Raw genomic sequence first — 19,323 nt, 5'->3', positions numbered from 1 at the left:
ATTGCTCAGCAGTGGCTTTCATCTTGGAACTCTGCCGTGCAGCCCATTTTTGTCCAGTCTCTTATGGTGCAGTCATGAACACTAACCTTAACTAAAGCCTGCAGTTCTTTGGATGTTGTTGTGGGGTCTTTTGTGACTTCTTGGATGAGTCGCTGCTGCTTTCTTGGGGTAATTTTGGTCGTCCGGCCACTCCTGGGAAGGTTCACCACTGTTCCATGTTTTCGCCTTTTGTGGATAATGGCTCTCCCTGTGGTTCTCTGGAGTCCCAAAGCTTTATAAATGGCTTTATAACCTTTTCCCAACTGATAGATCTCAATTACTTTGTTTCTCATTTATTCCAAAATGTCTTTGGATCACGGCATGATATCTAGCATTTGAGGATCTTTTGGTCTACCTCACTTTGTCAGGCAGGTCCTATTTAAGTGATTTCTTGATTGAGAACAAATGTAGCAGTAATCAGGCCTGGGTTTGGTTAGGGAATTTGAACTCAGCTTTTCAAAGATGTGATAAACCACAGTTAATTTATGTTTTAAGGGGAGGGGCAATGACTTTTTCTGTGGGTTTGGTTTTCTTTTTCCCTTAATAAGACCTTCATTTATAAACTGCATTTTGTGTTTACTTGTGTTATCTTAGTCTAATATTTAAATTTGTGTGGTGATCTAAAACATTTAAGTGTGACAAACATGCAAAAGAATAGGAAATCAGGAAGGGGGCAAACACAAGAGCCAAAGATGCCAAAAAGTAGGAGGCTGTTTCCAGAGCTCACTAGCCACTGGACCGGGTTCTGCAAATCGATTCACACCAACCCTATGGCTAAGCATATAGAACATGTGTGCCAGTCTGTTAGGCACTGCATCTGAGGAGTCTTGGTGGGCATGAAACACTGTGAGAACACATAGTGATAAGAGCATGGTAAACACTTCCATTAAGACCTTTAACCCCTTTCTGACGTCAGATGGGATAGTATGTCCGACGTCAGAAGCCCCGCTTTGAGGTGGGTTCCAGCGGCGAGCCTGCCTCAAGGCCGTGACATGTCAGCTGTTTTCAACAGCTGACATGTGCCCGCAATAGGCGTGGGCGGATCGTAATTCTTTTTAACTAGTTAAATGCCGCTGTCAAACTCTGAAAGCGGCATTTAACGTGCGCTTCTGGCCGTCGGGCCGGAAATACGCGCATCGCTGACCCCCGTCACGTGATTGGGGTCAGCGGTGTGTCATCATGACAACGAGAGGTCTGGTTGATGCCGGATTGCTATGAGCACCACCCTGTGGTCGGCGCTCATACAATGCTGTAATTCTACTACACAGATCGGAGCATCGCCTTTATGTAGCAGAGCCAATCGAGTTATGGCAGCTTCTAGCCTCCCAGGGAGGCTACTGAAGCATGCCAAATGTAAAAAAGTGATCAAAAATATGAAAAAAATAAAAAATATATAAAAGTTTAAATAACCTCCCTTTCGTCCCATTCAAAATAAAGCAATAAAAATAAAATCAAACATGCACATATTTGGTATCGCCGTGTTCAGAATCGCCCGATCTATCAATAAAAAAAGGATTAACCTGATGGCTAAATGGCGTAGCGAGAAAAAAAAATCAAAACGCCAGAATTACGTTTTTTTGGTTGCCGTGACATTGCATTAAAATGCAATAACGGGCGATCAAAAGATCGTATCTGTGCAAAAATGGTATCATTAAAAACGTCAGCTCGGCACGCAGAAAATAAGCCCTCACCCAACCACAGATCAAGAAAAGTGCAGATGCCATGGGTCTTGGAAAATTACGCAATTTTTTTTTCTTTTTTTTTTTTTTTTAGCAAACTTTGGATTTTTTTTCATCACTTAGATAAAAAAAAAACCTAGACATGTTTGGTGTCTATGAACGGATCGAAGCAACTCCTAGGGACTCATTTCTTAATCCTAAACCCAGATGCACGAATGACCGTTTGAGATTCATTACTACCTTCCACAATCAATAGGATCGCATGAGTAAACTCTTCAAACACCATTGGAGCATTCTTAAAGGGAACCTGTCACCCCGTTTTTTCAAGATGAGATAAAAATAGCGTTAAATAGGGGCAGAGCTGTGCTTTACATTAGTGTATTTTTTGTGCCTTTATTCCCCACCTATGCTGCCGAAATACCTTTGTAAAGTCGCCGTTTTGGGCTGTCACTCACACTGGTCTGGTCATATGGGCGTGGTGACATCGCTGTTTCTCCCCCAGATCTTGCTCATCTTTCCGTTGGTGGCGTAGTGGTGTGCGCATGCCCAACAGGCGAATCCACTGCGCAGCTGAAGGAAAAGAGCGCGCTCTGCTCTATTCAACTTTTTATCGGTGGGCGCGGCCATCTTCCTGAGGCCGCGCGTGCGCAGATGGTAGTGCTCGGCTTCCCGGGGCTTCAGGAAAATGGCCGTGGGATGCCGCGCATGCGCAGATGGAGATCGCGGCGGCCATTTTCCTGAAGCCGAGTTTGCATCAGTGGCGACTCATTTTCTCCAGGTACATTCTAGTAGCCTGCGAGGCCTACGAGTGGTGGGTTTGCAAAAATTACCTAATAACATCCGTAAAATTGATTTACAGGGTGAACTGTTCAGACTGGAATCCAGATGGATATGCAGACTCAACACGGTTGCCCCTCAGGGTTTAAATGAGGAATTATTGTTTTCACGATTCTTCATGCCATAAATTAGTGGTCTACAGTATGATGCAAAGCTCTTTGATCATGTCTGACGATTGAGGGTACACTTTATAATTTATAATTTTTATTTTAATATATTTTGTTTCAAGGTGGCTCCTACCGTCAGATATGATGAACCTTCAAGCTCATTGCATATGCTGTTTTTAAAAAATTCACAAACATTTTTTTTTGTTTAATTATTGTTTATTTTACAGTGACTTATTTATACTTTATAAAACGTTGGTTATTATTTTTCTTTTGCAGTTTCTCAGTTCTTATATATGTAATAGAGTGCAGGGTTGCGTATGTCACCACGGAACAGACAGACCAACTGTTGAGGGGAATTTATTAACAGGAGTAGATTCTCCTCGCAGGGAGTAAACGGGGTTAATAGAGGTAAATCAATAGTAAACAGTTAAACGGAAACGAATGGGTTAACGAGTGTTCTTGTAACTTATCAGTCCAGGGAGATCCTGACTGAAGGGTCCTTATTCCAATGTGGGTACCGTCACCAGCAACACTTGTCACAGGTCTGTCTGGACCTTGGTCTGTCTCTATAAGGATGTCGCTAAAAGGATAATAACAAATATTATAGCAGAAATATGCCAGAAATGAGCCAGAAGTGAACAGAAGGTAAGACTAACCCCTGTTAATAACTGTACTCAATTTCATTAACTTTCTGCCACACTATGCTGTCATACGCTCTAACAGTTTTGGCTCCCTTACTCCTCACTCTCCTTCGCTATCCTCAAACACCAGCACCCCCTAACCAAGTAATAATCTCTCCTTCCCTCCTGCCTCCCCACCTGACCTCCTCTGCTGACCTTCTCCTCAACCTCAGATCTCTCCTAATAAAACACAAAACAAGCCGCCCACTCTCCTTCTCTCACCTGCTCTGTCTCTCTCTGCTTCTCCTCACTGCTGGTGACATATCTCCCAATCCTGGACCCCCACAGCTCATACCAACCATTACTACCCCCTCCTATCGCTCCCAACCCACTATAAATACCCGTAATCTTGCCCACCTCAAATCCGTGCCCATGACACCCACCCCCCTGCAACCTTTCTCTGGATCACTATGGAATGCCCGCTCCATCTGCAATAAACTCCATGTGATTCACGACCTCTTTACCTCTCGCAATCTTTTCTTTCTGAGCATCACCGAAACATGGCTGACACCCTCTGACACAGCCTCCCCTGCTGCACTATGTTACGGTGGGCTCCTCTTCACCCACACTCCTCGCCCTGGCAACAAACATGGTGGAGGAGTGGGCCTTCTCCTTTCTTCCAACTGTACCTTTAACGCAATCCCACCTCTACCCTCCCTTATCCTCCCCTCTTTTGAAGACCACTCTGTCCGCATCTACTCCCCCTACAACCTCCAAATGGCCATCATATACCGACCTCCGGGCCCGGCCACTGCCTTTATTGACCAATTCTCCACCTGGCTCCTTCACTTTCTCTCTGCTGACATTCCCACCATCATCATGGGTGACTTCAATATCCCCATTGACACCCACCAGTCAGCAGCCTCCAAACTCCTGTCCCTTACTTCATCCTTTGGACTTACTCAGTGGTCCTCCTCAGCCACCCACACAGATGGACACACATTAGACCTGGTCTTCACCCGTTTATGCCCCCTATCTAACTTCACAACCTCCCCTCTTCCTCTATCCGACCACCATCTACTCACTTTCTCATCCCTGCCCTCCTCACCTGTCACCCATGTCCAGCACCATGCACACCCACGCAGGAATCTCGCACACCTAGACACCCACACACTCTCTGACTCTATCCTACCACTGTCCTCTATATCCTCACTACACGACACAGACACTGCCACTGCTTTCTACAATGCCACTCTTGCATCAGCTATTGACACGGTTGCCCCTGTCATGCATAGCAGAGCGCGACGAACCAATAGACAACCCTGGCACAATAACATCACTAAAAAGCTTCGGCAAGTGTCCAGAATTGCAGAACGGCGTTGGAAGAAAACGCATTCACAAGATGATTTCACTGCACTCAAACAAGCAACACTGGCATTCAAATCAGCTCTCACCTCTGCTAAACAGGCCTATTTCACAACCCTCGTATCTTCCTTATCCCACAACCCCAAACAGTTGTTCAACACTTTTAACTCCCTCCTCCACCCACCACTGCCCCCTCCAACTTCCCTAATCGTTGCCGAGGACTTTGCCACGCACTTCAAAAATAAGATAGACCAAACAAGGCAAGTCTTTGTTGTCCAACCACCACTACCCCTTTGTATGAGAGATCAATGCCCAAACCCCATAACTTCACTCTCCAAAATCTCTGAAGGGGAGCTTGCTCAGCTTCTCTCCAAATCACACCTCACCACTTGTGCACTTGACCCCATCCCATCCCACCTCCTCCCCAACCTCACCACCACACTAATCCCATCCCTAACCCATCTCTTCAACCTTTCACTAACTTCTGGTACCTTCCCCTCTGCCTTCAAACATGCCACAATCACACCTATCCTCAAAAAGCCATCCCTTGACCCAAGCGCCATGTCCAGCTATCGCCCCATATCTTTGCTCCCATTTGCATCCAAACTCCTTGAGCAGCACGTCCATGCTGAACTTTCCTCTCACTTTGCATCTAACTCTCTCTTCGACAACCTACAATCTGGCTTCCGTCCCCACCATTCCACTGAGACTGCCCTGACCAAAATTACTAACGACTTACTTACAGCCAAAGCTAACAGACAGTTCTCTATTCTCCTCCTCCTAGACCTGTCCTCTGCCTTTGACACAGTTGACCACTGCCTCCTACTACAGATCCTCTCTTCCTTTGGGGTCAAAGACCTCGCCCTATCTTGGATCTCCTCATACCTTGCCAACCGCACATTTAGCGTTTCCTACTCCCATACTACCTCTTCATCTCGCCCCCTCTCTGTTGGTGTCCCTCAAGGCTCTGTCCTAGGACCCTTACTCTTCTCAATCTATACACTCGGCCTGGGACAACTCATAAGGTCCTATGGCTTCCAGTACCATTTATATGCCGATGACACTCAGATCTACCTCTCTGGTCCAGATGTCACCTCCCTGCTCTCCAGAATCCCAAAGTGTCTATCAGCCATATCCTCCTTCTTCTCCTCTCGCTTCCTCAAGCTCAATGTGGACAAATCTGAACTAATTATCTTTCCTCACTCTCGCATATCTTGCCTACCTGATCTATCTATCAAAATAAATGAAATCACACTTTCCCCTGTCCCCAAAATCCGCTGCCTCGGAGTAACCCTTGACTCTGCCCTGTCCTTCAAACCGCACATCCAAGCTCTCGCCACCTCCTGTCGCCTCCAGCTCAAAAATATTTCCAGAATCCGTCCTTTCCTCAACCCACACTCTACCAAAATGCTCGTGCATGCCCTAATCATCTCCCGCCTCGACTACTGCAACATACTCCTCTGTGGCCTACCTTCTAACACTCTCACACCCCTCCAGTCCATCCTTAACTCTGCTGCCCGACTAATTAATCTCTCTCCTCGCTACATTCCTGCTTCCCCTCTTTGCAAATCCCTTCACTGGCTCCCAATTTCTCAGCGTATCCAGTTTAAAATACTAACACTGACCTACAAAGCCATCCATAATCTTTCTCCTCCGTATATTTCCACACTAATCTCTCAATATCTTCCCTCACGTAATCTCCGGTCCTCCCAAGACCTCCTCCTCTCCTCCACGCTTATTCGCTCCTCACCCAATCGCATCCAAGACTTCTCCCGAATATCACCCATCCTCTGGAATTCAGTGCCCCAACACATCCGGTTATCCACTACTTTTGGATCCTTCAAAAGAAACCTGAAAACCCATCTCTTCAAAGAAGCTTACAGCCTGTAAAGACTACACGGCCACCTCAACACCAATGGAGCTACTGCAACCCTCGACCTACTGTCTCCTTCCCCATAATCCTGTAGATTGTAAGCCCGCAAGGGCAGGGTCCTCTTCCCGCTGTACCAGTCAGTCATTGTTAGTTTTGTTTACTGTAAGTGATATTTGTATTTTGATGTAACCCCTTCTCATGTACAGCACCATGGAATTAATGGTGCTATATAAATAAACAATAATAATAATAAAGTCTGAAGTCTTTCCTGTCTTCTGAGAACTGGAGACTCCTGGAGACTCCGGGGTTAAACTTTTGCAGTCTGTTCTTCTCAAAGTGAAACTGGAACCAGGAAATATAACAGTCTCCGTCGCTGCTGCAAGAGCCTCTGTGCACCAGGCTGACAGTCTCTCTGTAGTAACGGTGTCACACACACACTGGGCAATTACTTATCACACTCAGGGATCTTCGCTTGTCACTGCGGTCACCAGGGTTGCACAGTCACTGTCTCTGATTCAGGAGGCTTCCAAATCTACACCCCCACATCCAGCCTTCACTCTGGTGGGTATCTCAGCCTCAGTGCCCTCACGGGGAGCACTACTTTTAGGGGAGCACGGCGCTGCAGCCTGCCCTCTCTTTGGCGCGCTGCCTTCTCTCCGCTCTCCCGCTCTTTTCTGACCACTCCCCTCTCTTTTCCCAGCAGTCACCACGTCCCCTCTGTCCAGGGCAGAAAGTCTTCCCCCCAGCAACCCAGCTGTCTGGCTAAGTGGTTCCAGGCAAGGAGCAGGGAAAGCAACCTCCTTACATTCCCCCTCTCTTAAAGCTCGCCATTCCACGGGCAAGGACTCTTCGTGCTTCTCTTTGTTCTTTGGAGGGGAGTCAGATACCTGCGATTCTCGCATCTTCTTCTGCTTTTCTTCTTGTACATACTCCCAGACTAAATGGTTTAGGAGCTGCTCATCAGTCAGGTTGAGATATGCTTTCTCTGCTTCGTCAACAACTGCTGTCTTCTTCTTTTTCTTCTTCTTCTTCTTAGCTTTGCCGCTAGCAGATGTCTGCGTAGATGATTCATCCTTCTCCTTGTCGTTATCGGAAACTTTAGGGACTTCTTGTTCAGGCTCCTCAGTTTGGGGGCTTAGTACAAGCAATTCTTCTCCATAGCTCCCCCTCTCTTTGACAGGAGCATTCTCGTCAAAGCTTGAGTCAGATGAATTAAGACCTTGCAGGCCGGACTCTTTGTCATCTGCGTCGGGCTCTGCAGACATCACTACCCAGGGCTTCTCAACCACACGCCCTGTCCGATCAGGAACTGGTGAGCTGACAGCCAGCACATTCTTCACCTCAGGGGATGACATCAGTGGTTCCTCCTTCTCATTGGCTCGGACCTTGAAAACGAGTGTCGCAGGAACACTTGGCACTTTCTCTCCCTCTTCGGGAACTCGTGCTGGGCAAGGTAGTAAAGCACTTCGGTGGTCTTCTTGAGTGAACGTCACTTTCTTTCCTCCGGACTGAGTCTCACCAACAAAACCTTCAGACCCAGGCTGTAGATCCACCAGGTTCGCCTTTACGCGTTGGGACAGCGCAGTCATTTCACCAGAGATGCTTGACACCTTCTCCACCTCTCCTTGGTGTCTGACATTGTGATACTGTCTTGTCCTAGGTGGAACTCTTCTCTTCCTGCCGTACCATTCCCTCCAGGGGCGACGTTCCCTCCAGTTAGCAGGACCCTCAGAGGGGTGAGCGGATCTCTGCCACCGCTCTTCTCGGGTAGGGCAATTTCTGGACATGTGTCCCACCTTTCTGCACGACCAGCACTCACGTCTGCGTCGGTCTGGAGGGCGCTTCAGTCTGGATCGTCGACTTCGGCGGGGGACATCTCTCATCTGCGGTTGCTCTTCACCCCAGGATATGGAGTTACACTCTGGGGCCACCACTGAAGCCATCTTCATGCTGCGCACCTCTCCTCTATCTCTTTCTGGCGGCTTCCGCACGTTACCTCGGGGTATGCCGCTGGTCCCCAAAACGGCAGTAAGGGCTTTCCCCAGACTCTCAATCTCCTCCCAGATTCTTCTTATCTTCAGCTGGGAATCTCGGGTCCACATCGCCTCCTCTTCATTGTGACAGAGTACTCCGCAGTTGTAGCATCTAGGCAGTCGTCTTCGCCGAGCGGCACTAGTCTCACTTTGGGGGGCGGTCTCTCTTTCTCGCACTAGAGGGCTGTACTCTGCAGCAGGGATCTTCTTATATTCAGCCACCTCCTCACGGACTCGCTTAACCTCCGTCTTCAAGTCTTCTACCCATTGAGGGGCTGTTACCTCCCTGCTCCATACCTTTCTCACTGGCCCTACCACCCCTTGCTCTTGCTCGCGCGTGCGTGCCTCACTCCCGACCTCAGAGAAAGTCATATCTAGCTTTACGCGCATGCGCTCTCGCAGGGCCTGTTTCACTAACACATCTCGCAAGCCTGTCACCAGTTGGTCTCGCAGTACAACGTCAATTGACCCCACACCTATGCCGTCCTTCCGTATAATGGCAGTATGAAGCTCCTGCAGTGCGTTCATATATTGCGTCACGGTCTCCCCCTCTCTTTGTACCCGGCGGAACAGTCACATGCGCAGCTCCCCTACGTCAGTGGGGTCCCTGTTATGGTTCTCAATGGCAAGAGAACATAGCCCAGCAAACATAAGTACTAGCTCTTGGAAGGATGGAAACTAAACTGACCATGAACTAAACCTGCCGCACAACTAACAGTAGCCGGGTAGCGTTGCCTACGTTTTTATCCCTAGACGCCCAGCGCCGGCCGGAGGACTAACTAATCCTGGCAGAGGAAAATATAGTCCTGGCTCACCTCTAGAGAAATTTCCCCGATAGGCAGACAGAGGCCCCCACATATATTGGCGGTGATTTTAGAAGAAATGACAAACGTAGTATGAAAATAGGTTTAGCAAAATTGAGGTCCGCTTACTAGATAGCAGGAAGACAGAAAGGGCACTTTCATGGTCAGCTGAAAACCCTATCAAAATACCATCCTGAAATTACTTTAAGACTCTAGTATTAACTCATAACATCAGAGTGGCAATTTCAGATCACAAGAGCTTTCCAGACACAGAAACGAAACTACAGCTGTGAACTGGAACAAAATGCAAAAACAAACGAGGACTAAAGTCCAACTTAGCTGGGAGTTGTCTAGCAGCAGGAACATGCACAGAAAGGCTTCTGATTACAATGTTGACCGGCATGGAAGTGACAGAGGAGCAAGGTTAAATAGCGACTCCCACATCCTGATGGAAACAGGTGAACAGAGGGGATGATGCACACCAGATCAATTCCACCAGTGGCCACCGGGGGAGCCCAAAATCCAATTTCACAACAGTACCCCCCCCCTCAAGGAGGGGGCACCGAACCCTCACCAGAACCACCAGGGCGATCAGGATGAGCCCTATGAAAGGCACGGACCAGATCGGAGGCATGAACATCAGAGGCAGTCACCCAAGAATTATCCTCCTGACCGTATCCCTTCCATTTGACCAGATACTGGAGTTTCCGTCTGGAAACACGGGAGTCCAAGATTTTTTCCACAACGTACTCCAACTCGCCCTCAACCAACACCGGAGCAGGAGGCTCAACGGAAGGCACAACCGGTACCTCATACCTGCGCAACAATGACCGATGAAAAACATTATGAATAGAAAAAGATGCAGGGAGGTCCAAACGGAAGGACACAGGGTTAAGAATCTCCAATATCTTGTACGGGCCGATGAACCGAGGCTTAAACTTAGGAGAAGAAACCCTCATAGGGACAAAACGAGAAGACAACCACACCAAGTCCCCAACACAAAGCCGAGGACCAACCCGACGCCGGCGGTTGGCAAAAAGCTGAGTCTTCTCCTGGGACAACTTCAAATTGTCCACTACCTGCCCCCAAATCTGATGCAACCTCTCCACCACAGCATCCACTCCAGGACAATCCGAAGATTCCACCTGACCAGAAGAAAATCGAGGATGAAACCCCGAATTACAGAAAAAAGGAGACACCAAGGTGGCAGAGCTGGCCCGATTATTGAGGGCAAACTCCGCTAAAGGCAAAAAAGCAACCCAATCATCCTGATCTGCAGACACAAAACACCTCAAATATGTCTCCAAGGTCTGATTAGTCCGCTCGGTCTGGCCATTTGTCTGAGGATGGAAAGCAGACGAGAAAGACAAATCTATGCCCATCCTAGCACAGAATGCTCGCCAAAATCTAGACACGAATTGGGTTCCTCTGTCAGAAACGATATTCTCCGGAATACCATGCAAACGGACCACATTTTGAAAAAACAGAGGAACCAACTCGGAAGAAGAAGGCAACTTAGGCAGGGGAACCAAATGGACCATCTTAGAGAAACGGTCACACACCACCCAGATGACAGACATCTTCTGAGAAACAGGAAGATCCGAAATAAAATCCATCGAGATGTGCGTCCAGGGCCTCTTCGGGATAGGCAAGGGCAACAACAATCCACTAGCCCGAGAACAACAAGGCTTGGCCCGAGCACAAACGTCACAAGACTGCACAAAGCCTCGCACATCTCGAGACAGGGAAGGCCACCAGAAGGACCTTGCCACCAAATCCCTGGTACCAAAGATTCCAGGATGACCTGTCAACGCAGAAGAATGAACCTCAGAAATGACTTTACTGGTCCAATCATCAGGAACAAACAGTCTACCAGGTGGGCAACGATCAGGTCTATCCGCCTGAAACTCCTGCAAGGCCCGCCGCAGGTCTGGAGAAACGGCAGACAATATCACTCCATCCTTAAGGATACCTGTAGGTTCAGAGTTACCAGGGGAGTCAGGCTCAAAACTCCTAGAAAGGGCATCCGCCTTAACATTCTTAGAACCCGGCAGGTAGGACACCACAAAATTAAACCGAGAGAAAAACAACGACCAGCGCGCCTGTCTAGGATTCAGGCGTCTGGCGGACTCAAGATAAATTAGATTTTTGTGGTCAGTCAATACCACCACCTGATGTCTAGCCCCCTCAAGCCAATGACGCCACTCCTCAAAAGCCCACTTCATGGCCAAAAGCTCCCGATTCCCAACATCATAATTCCGCTCGGCGGGCGAAAATTTACGCGAGAAAAAGGCACAAGGTCTCATCACGGAACAATCGGAACTTCTCTGCGACAAAACTGCCCCAGCTCCGATTTCAGAAGCGTCGACCTCAACCTGAAAAGGAAGAGCAACATCAGGCTGACGCAACACAGGGGCGGAAGAAAAGCGGCGCTTAAGCTCCCGAAAGGCCTCCACAGCAGCAGGGGACCAATCAGCAACATCAGCACCCTTCTTAGTCAAATCAGTCAATGGTTTAACAACATCAGAAAAACCAGCAATAAATCGACGATAAAAGTTAGCAAAGCCCAAAAATTTCTGAAGACTCTTAAGAGAAGAGGGTTGCGTCCAATCACAAATAGCCTGAACCTTGACAGGATCCATCTCGATGGAAGAGGGGGAAAAAATATATCCCAAAAAGGAAATCTTTTGAACCCCAAAAACGCACTTAGAACCCTTCACACACAAGGAATTAGACCGCAAAACCTGAAAAACCCTCCTGACCTGCTGGACATGAGAGTCCCAGTCATCCGAAAAAATCTAAATATCATCCAGATACACAATCATAAATTTATCCAAATAATCACGGAAAATGTCATGCATAAAGGACTGAAAGACTGAAGGGGCATTTGAAAGACCAAAAGGCATCACCAAATACTCAAAGTGGCCCTCGGGCGTATTAAATGCGGTCTTCCACTCATCCCCCTGCTTAATTCGCACCAAATTATACGCCCCACGAAGATCTATCTTAGAGAACCACTTGGCCCCCTTTATGCGAGCAAACAAATCAGTCAGCAGTGGCAACGGATATTGATATTTAACCGTGATTTTATTCAAAAGCCGATAATCAATACACGGTCTCAAAGAGCCATCTTTCTTAGCCACAAAGAAAAAAACGGCTCCTAAGGGAGATGACGAAGGACAAATATGTCCCTTTTCCAAGGACTCCTTTATATATTCTCGCATAGCAGCATGTTCAGGCACAGACAGATTAAATAAACGACCCTTAGGGTATTTACTACCCGGAATCAAATCTATGGCACAATCGCACTCCCGGTGCGGAGGTAATGAACCAAGCTTAGGTTCTTCAAAAACGTCACGATATTCAGTCAAGAATTCAGGAATCTCAGAGGGAATAGATGATGAAATGGAAACCACAGGTACGTCCCCATGCGTCCCCTTACATCCCCAGCTTAACACAGACATAGCTTTCCAGTCAAGGACTGGGTTATGAGATTGCAGCCATGGCAATCCAAGCACCAACACATCATGTAGGTTATACAGCACAAGAAAGCGAATAATCTCCTGATGATCCGGATTAATCCGCATAGTTACTTGTGTCCAGTATTGTGGTTTATTACTAGCCAATGGGGTGGAGTCAATCCCCTTCAGGGGTATAGGAGTTTCAAGAGGCTCCAAATCATACCCACAGCGTTTGGCAAAGGACCAATCCATAAGACTCAAAGCGGCGCCAGAGTCGACATAGGCATCCGCTGTAATAGATGATAAAGAACAAATCAGGGTCACAGATAGAATAAACTTAGACTGTAAAGTGCCAATTGAAACAGACTTATCAAGCTTCTTAGTACGCTTAGAGCATGCTGATATAACATGAGTTGAATCACCGCAATAGAAGCACAACCCATTTTTTCGTCTTAAATTCTGCCGTTCACTTCTGGACAGAATTCTATCACATTGCATATTCTCTGGCGTCTTCTCAGTAGACACCGCCAAATGGTGCACAGGTTTGCGCTCCCGCAGACGCCTATCGATCTGGATAGCCATTGTCATGGACTCATTCAGACCCGCAGGCACAGGGAACCCCACCATAACATCCTTAATGGCATCAGAGAGACCCTCTCTGAAATTCGCCGCCAGGGCGCACTCATTCCACTGAGTAAGCACAGCCCATTTACGGAATTTCTGGCAGTATATTTCAGCTTCGTCTTGCCCCTGAGATAGGGACATTAAGGCCTTTTCCGCCTGAAGCTCTAACTGAGGTTCCTCATAAAGCAACCCCAAGGCCAGAAAAAACGCATCCACATTGAGCAACGCAGGATCCCCTGGAGCCAATGCAAAAGCCCAATCCTGAGGGTCGCCCCGGAGCAAGGAAATCACAATCCTGACCTGCTGAGCAGGATCTCCAGCAGAGCGAGATTTCAGGGACAAAAACAACTTGCAATTATTTTTGAAATTTTGAAAGCAAGATCTATTCCCCGAGAAAAATTCAGGCAAAGGAATTCTAGGTTCAGATATAGGAACATGAACAACAAAATCTTGTAAATTTTGGACTTTCGTGGTGAGATTATTCAAACCTGCAGCTAAACTCTGAATATCCATTTTAAACAGGTGAACACAGAGCCATTCCAGGATTAGAAGGAGAGAGAGAGAGAGAAAGGCTGCAATATAGGCAGACTTGCAAGAGATTAAATTACAAGCACACTCAGAACTGAAGGGAAGGAAAAAAAAAAAAAAAAAAAATCTTCAGCAGACTTCTCTTTTCTCTCCTTTCTCTGTCAATTAATTTAACCCTTTTTGGGCCGGTCAAACTGTTATGGTTCTCAATGGCAAGAGAACATAGCCCAGCAAACATAAGTACTAGCTCTTGGAAGGATGGAAACTAAACTGACCATGAACTAAACCTGCCGCACAACTAACAGTAGCCGGGTAGCGTTGCCTACGTTTTTATCCCTAGACGCCCAGCGCCGGCCGGAGGACTAACTAATCCTGGCAGAGGAAAATATAGTCCTGGCTCACCTCTAGAGAAATTTCCCCGATAGGCAGACAGAGGCCCCCACATATATTGGCGGTGATTTTAGAAGAAATGACAAACGTGGTATGAAAATAGGTTTAGCAAAATTGAGGTCCGCTTACTAGATAGCAGGAAGACAGAAAGGGCACTTTCATGGTCAGCTGAAAACCCTATCAAAATACCATCCTGAAATTACTTTAAGACTCTAGTATTAACTCATAACATCAGAGTGGCAATTTCAGATCACAAGAGCTTTCCAGACACAGAAACGAAACTACAGCTGTGAACTGGAACAAAATGCAAAAACAAACGAGGACTAAAGTCCAACTTAGCTGGGAGTTGTCTAGCAGCAGGAACATGCACAGAAAGGCTTCTGATTACAATGTTGACCGGCATGGAAGTGACAGAGGAGCAAGGTTAAATAGCGACTCCCACATCCTGATGGAAACAGGTGAACAGAGGGGATGATGCACACCAGATCAATTCCACCAGTGGCCACCGGGGGAGCCCAAAATCCAATTTCACAACAGGTCCCCATGCGTCTCCTCAAGTATACGTAATACTTTGCCCAGGGTATCTCTCGCCTGGGGGGGTCTGAGCATAACAGAGTCCCGTGCATCCCCCTCTAGGGCCATCACAGCTATTTCTGCCTGCAGAGCCGGTGTCATAGGATGCATCCGCATCATCCCTCGGATGCGCTCCGTCCAACCCCACAACATGACATTACTCCCTGAAAATCTTGGCAGGTTAGCTAACATGGCTCCCAGGGAGATGCTAGACCTGGGACCTCCATCAACTGCTTGGTCTGCCCCTTCCGCGCTACCGTGTGACATCCTGCCGACTACGCCAAGTGTAATAGAGTGCAGGGTTGCGTATGTCACCATGGAACAGACAGACCAACTGTTGAGGGGAATTTATTAACAGGAGTAGATTCTCCTCGCAGGGAGTAAACAGGGGGTTAATAGAGGTAAATCAATAGTAAACAGTTAAACGGAAACGAAAGGGATAACGAGTGTTCTTGTAACATCAGTCCAGGGAGGTCCTGACTGAAGGGTCCTTATTCCAATGTGGGTACCGTCACCAGCAACACTTGAAGAGTCTGAAGTCTTTCCTGTCTTCTGAGAACTGGAGACTCCTGGAGACTCCGGGGTTAAACTTTTGCAGTCTGTTCTTCTCAAAGTGAAACTGGAACCAGGAAATAGCACAGTCTCCGATACTTAAATTTTGAAACATCTCTATTTACTTGCTGAACAGACACTATCTCTGAGGTCGTGCTGTACGGGCTTCTTTTGTGAGTGCATAAGTCCTCCCCAAGGGGTGAGATGCATGGGTGCACTTCCTGTCTATATGGAACGCACAAGTGTCTATTGCGCATGTGCGGTAAGTTGCGTTGGCAGGAAATTTGTCTGACGTATTGCCAGCTGTACACACGCAGCTTTTGCCACATTTCCGGCCAGCGGAAGGCATAATTGCGTGGCTTAAATAGTGGAACGCACGCGGATACACTGCGCAGGCGCTATATTCTGACCGGGGTTACATACAGAGTTATAGATATCGTTTACAGTAAACAAATTTACGATGACAGACTAGTACAGAGGGGAGAAGACCCTGTCCTTGCGGACTTACATTCTATGTTTGCACTTATTTTTTTTAATAAAGCTTTTTTTCACTTATTATATACGGTGTGGGTACCTTCATATTGCGTCCTCTTGTCCTCTTCTTCTCGTGTCTATGAACTCGTAATGACCTAGAGAATCATAATGGCAGGTCAGTTTTAGCATTTAGTGAACCTAGCAAAAAAGCCAAGCAAAAAACAAGTGTGAGATTGCACTTTTTTTGCAATTTCACCGCACTTGGATTTTTTTTTAACCGTTTTCGAGTACACGACATGCTAAAACCAATGGTGTCTTTCAAAAGTACAACTTGTCCCGCAAAAAATAAGCCCTCACGTGGCCATATTGATGGAAAAATTAAAAAGTTTTGGCTCTGGAAAGGAGGGGAGCGAAAAACGAAAACGCAAAAGGGTAAAAAAAAAGTTACAGTCATGAAGGGGTTAAATGCTATCGCATTGGGGTTTGTTAGTCAGGTTAGGGAATGGTCACTGCCGATCTGTCTGTATCTAGTAGAAATGATCACTGTATAAACTGTACGGGCATTAGTCTGTAGTCAGTACTACGTATTGTTGTAGCCGTCCATGTATGATATTCTTGGCTCACAGTTGTCCTTGGAAGTAATTTTTCTTCGCCCCCAGAAAGACTTACTAGAGTTACGTATCTTTCCATAGTAAGAAATGATGGCTATAGTTTTGATATTAATATTTTCTGTATTATTACTTAGTCACCCATGGGACACCGTGATAAAGGCGGCTATGAAGAAGTACCCTAATCCCATGAATCCATGTGTAGTCGGTGTGGATGTGGTTGATCGGAATCTGGATAATCAAGGAAGGTTACACAGTTACCGTCTTCTTAGCACTGAGTGGCGTCTGCCGAGTCTTGTCAGGGCAGTAAGTACAATTTGGTAGAAATCATTTAATCAAAAAGTCACTTCACATACTAAAAGATTTTTTCATTATCCATCCAAGTCAGATGCTATATTGGCGTCACAGATATTGGGTTAGATATCTAATAGCCCCCAAAAGTTGTGAAATCTGATTTTCCACACATTGCTATATATTCGACTTATGCATATTGCTTTATTCTTGTTAAACTGTGGGAATAAGCCCAGATTCACACATCTGTGTTTTGCGGACTGTTCTCGGATTGGCCACTGCTCCACTCACCCATATATGTCATGATGCCGGTCTGTGCATTGCAGTCCTACCTAGACCGCAGAACACGCCTGAAGCCGACCTCAGGTTTGCACATTAGTGGAATGCATTCCCACGTTTTTTGCTGCAATCATGGTAGAACTGCAATGTTTTTGTCACGATTTTAGAAAATTACGACAGAAAGATGTGTTTTCTGTAATCAGAACCTTAATGGGCTAAATTATATTACCAAATTTTAATTGCAGATTCTTGGAACCAGCAGAACGTTGACGTATATAAAGGAACATTCTGTAGTGGATCCAGCAGAGAAGAAGATGGTGTTATGTTCAACAAATGTGAGTGCCATTTGGATATGTTTCCTCGCTAATATTCTGTAATAATCGCATTGGGCAAGCAGACTCGAGACAAGCATTTCTATGTAACTTTTGCCTGTGGCTGGTTTGTAGTGGTTTATATTGTACCATGTATCATTTATTTATTATGCTTACTTATATAGCGGCATCATATTCCGCAGTTCTGTACAGACATTGTCATCACTGTCAATCTAGATTGGCTCACAATCTAGATTTCCTATCAGTATGTCTTAGGAGGAGACCCACACAAACACGGGGAGAACATACAAACTCCTGGCAGATGTTGTCCTTCGTGGGATTTGAACCCAGGACCCCAGCGCTGCAAAGTAACAGTGCTAACCACTGAGCCACCGTGCTGCCCACGGTCTATATATACTGTATAGTCCCATTCACCTCACATTGTTTTATACTTATAGTGGGTAATTCAACAAGCTGTTTCCTCCAGTTTTCCAGAGTAAAACTGTTTTATTAAAGGTCACAAAGTTTTTACTGAATTCATATTTACGCAATAATTCTGCGACTTTGGTGCTTTTACAGCTGCGTCCACGTTTTGAAAAGTGGTCTGATCTCGCTCTACAAATTCACAATTATATCACAAAAGTAGCGTACATTATGACAGAAATGTGCACTATCTTATGAATAGAGTACACGTTGTGCAGTGGCTGCAGCTTAAAGAGGCAGCAAATTCACCAAGAGGCGCACACCTCCTAACTGAATTTGCTGCTTCTTACCACAGCATACACTTCATCAACACTGAATCGGGGTCCTAAACTTTTTTTTTCAAAACATCTCCATGAAGTATATTAATGTTTTTTCTTAAAAATATTTTGTGAAAATGATGGTCTTTGCAAATCTAACCCTAATTAAAGCCTGACTAAGGGACTCAGGAGTCCCAGTACCAGAGATAGATGGGGGTCTCATTATAGTTATCTACTAGACGTTAATGGCATATCCTGTGAATGTACCATTAATATCTAGAATAAGCATAACCTATTAATGATAGCTGTATATCATCTCTAGGCAGGGGAAGCAGCCCAAGGTTCTCTAAGCAGAAATTGGAGATCTTTTATCGTCACCCTATACATCCATGGACTATTGCTATGTAATGGCCTAATCAAGAAGTGCAGACAAAAATAGTTGCATTAGATTCCAGAAATCTTTAAAGTACACCTGAAAAATTGTGAGTTAAAATAGAACTTTATTCCGTCATTTTAAAATTGTGGTACAAAAAGTAGTCATATTATGTGTTTCAGAGTTATGCCTCATTCATGACTATATGCCATGTATGACAATTGGTAATGGAACACAATCTCATTGTCAAGCTAAATTTAAAGTATTTTCATATAGTGAATATCGCAAACAAAACTAACAAAATAGTATAATAGAAAAAGGGGGGAAAAACCTGCATATACTGTACAAACTATATTTCTCAGGATTTCCTTTCTAAAATCAAGTCCTGCCGGAAGTCTAATATACGCATCAAACATCCAGCACCCCTCTCTATCATGTAACAGTCCTGCCTCTTGCTCCAGGTAGAGACCAGTTGCACAAATAATTTGCATTAGACAAGCTTATGCCTGCCATATTGGACTTCCCATAATTACTTATTATCCACATGTGTACAGGGTGTGTTTTCTTTGAGCTGAATTGTTATTTAACTGGTTTTATTGTTATGCCAGGACTAAGAATGCATGTTGAATTCAAAACGCGTTAGTTTTCAGCTTTTCTTTTTTCTTAAGCGTTATATATTTGCCATGGATTTTAACTGACAGGCAATAAAATATTTTTATTTTTGGATGAAGCTGAACAACTACATGTCGATAGCCCCGTCAGT

At 45.9% G+C, this 19,323-nt stretch overlaps 1 protein-coding gene across 2 annotated transcripts in view; it reads left to right on the top strand.

Annotated features, from left to right (window-relative positions):
* PRELID3A (PRELI domain containing 3A) overlaps positions 1-19,323 on the top strand; it is a 75,074-nt gene that overhangs the window by 17,398 nt on the left and 38,353 nt on the right. For both annotated transcript variants that reach the window (XM_077267689.1, XM_077267688.1), the window contains exons 2-3: positions 16,704-16,872; positions 17,382-17,471. In XM_077267689.1, the coding sequence (XP_077123804.1) occupies positions 16,735-16,872; positions 17,382-17,471 (228 nt within the window). In that variant the 5' untranslated portion in view covers positions 16,704-16,734. The remainder of the gene's footprint in view (positions 1-16,703; positions 16,873-17,381; positions 17,472-19,323) is intronic.

The sequence above is a fragment of the Ranitomeya variabilis genome, chromosome 6 (genome assembly GCF_051348905.1).
Source record: "Ranitomeya variabilis isolate aRanVar5 chromosome 6, aRanVar5.hap1, whole genome shotgun sequence".
NCBI classification, from domain to species: Eukaryota; Metazoa; Chordata; class Amphibia; order Anura; family Dendrobatidae; genus Ranitomeya; species Ranitomeya variabilis.
This window is presented reverse-complemented; position numbering and strand designations above follow the sequence as displayed.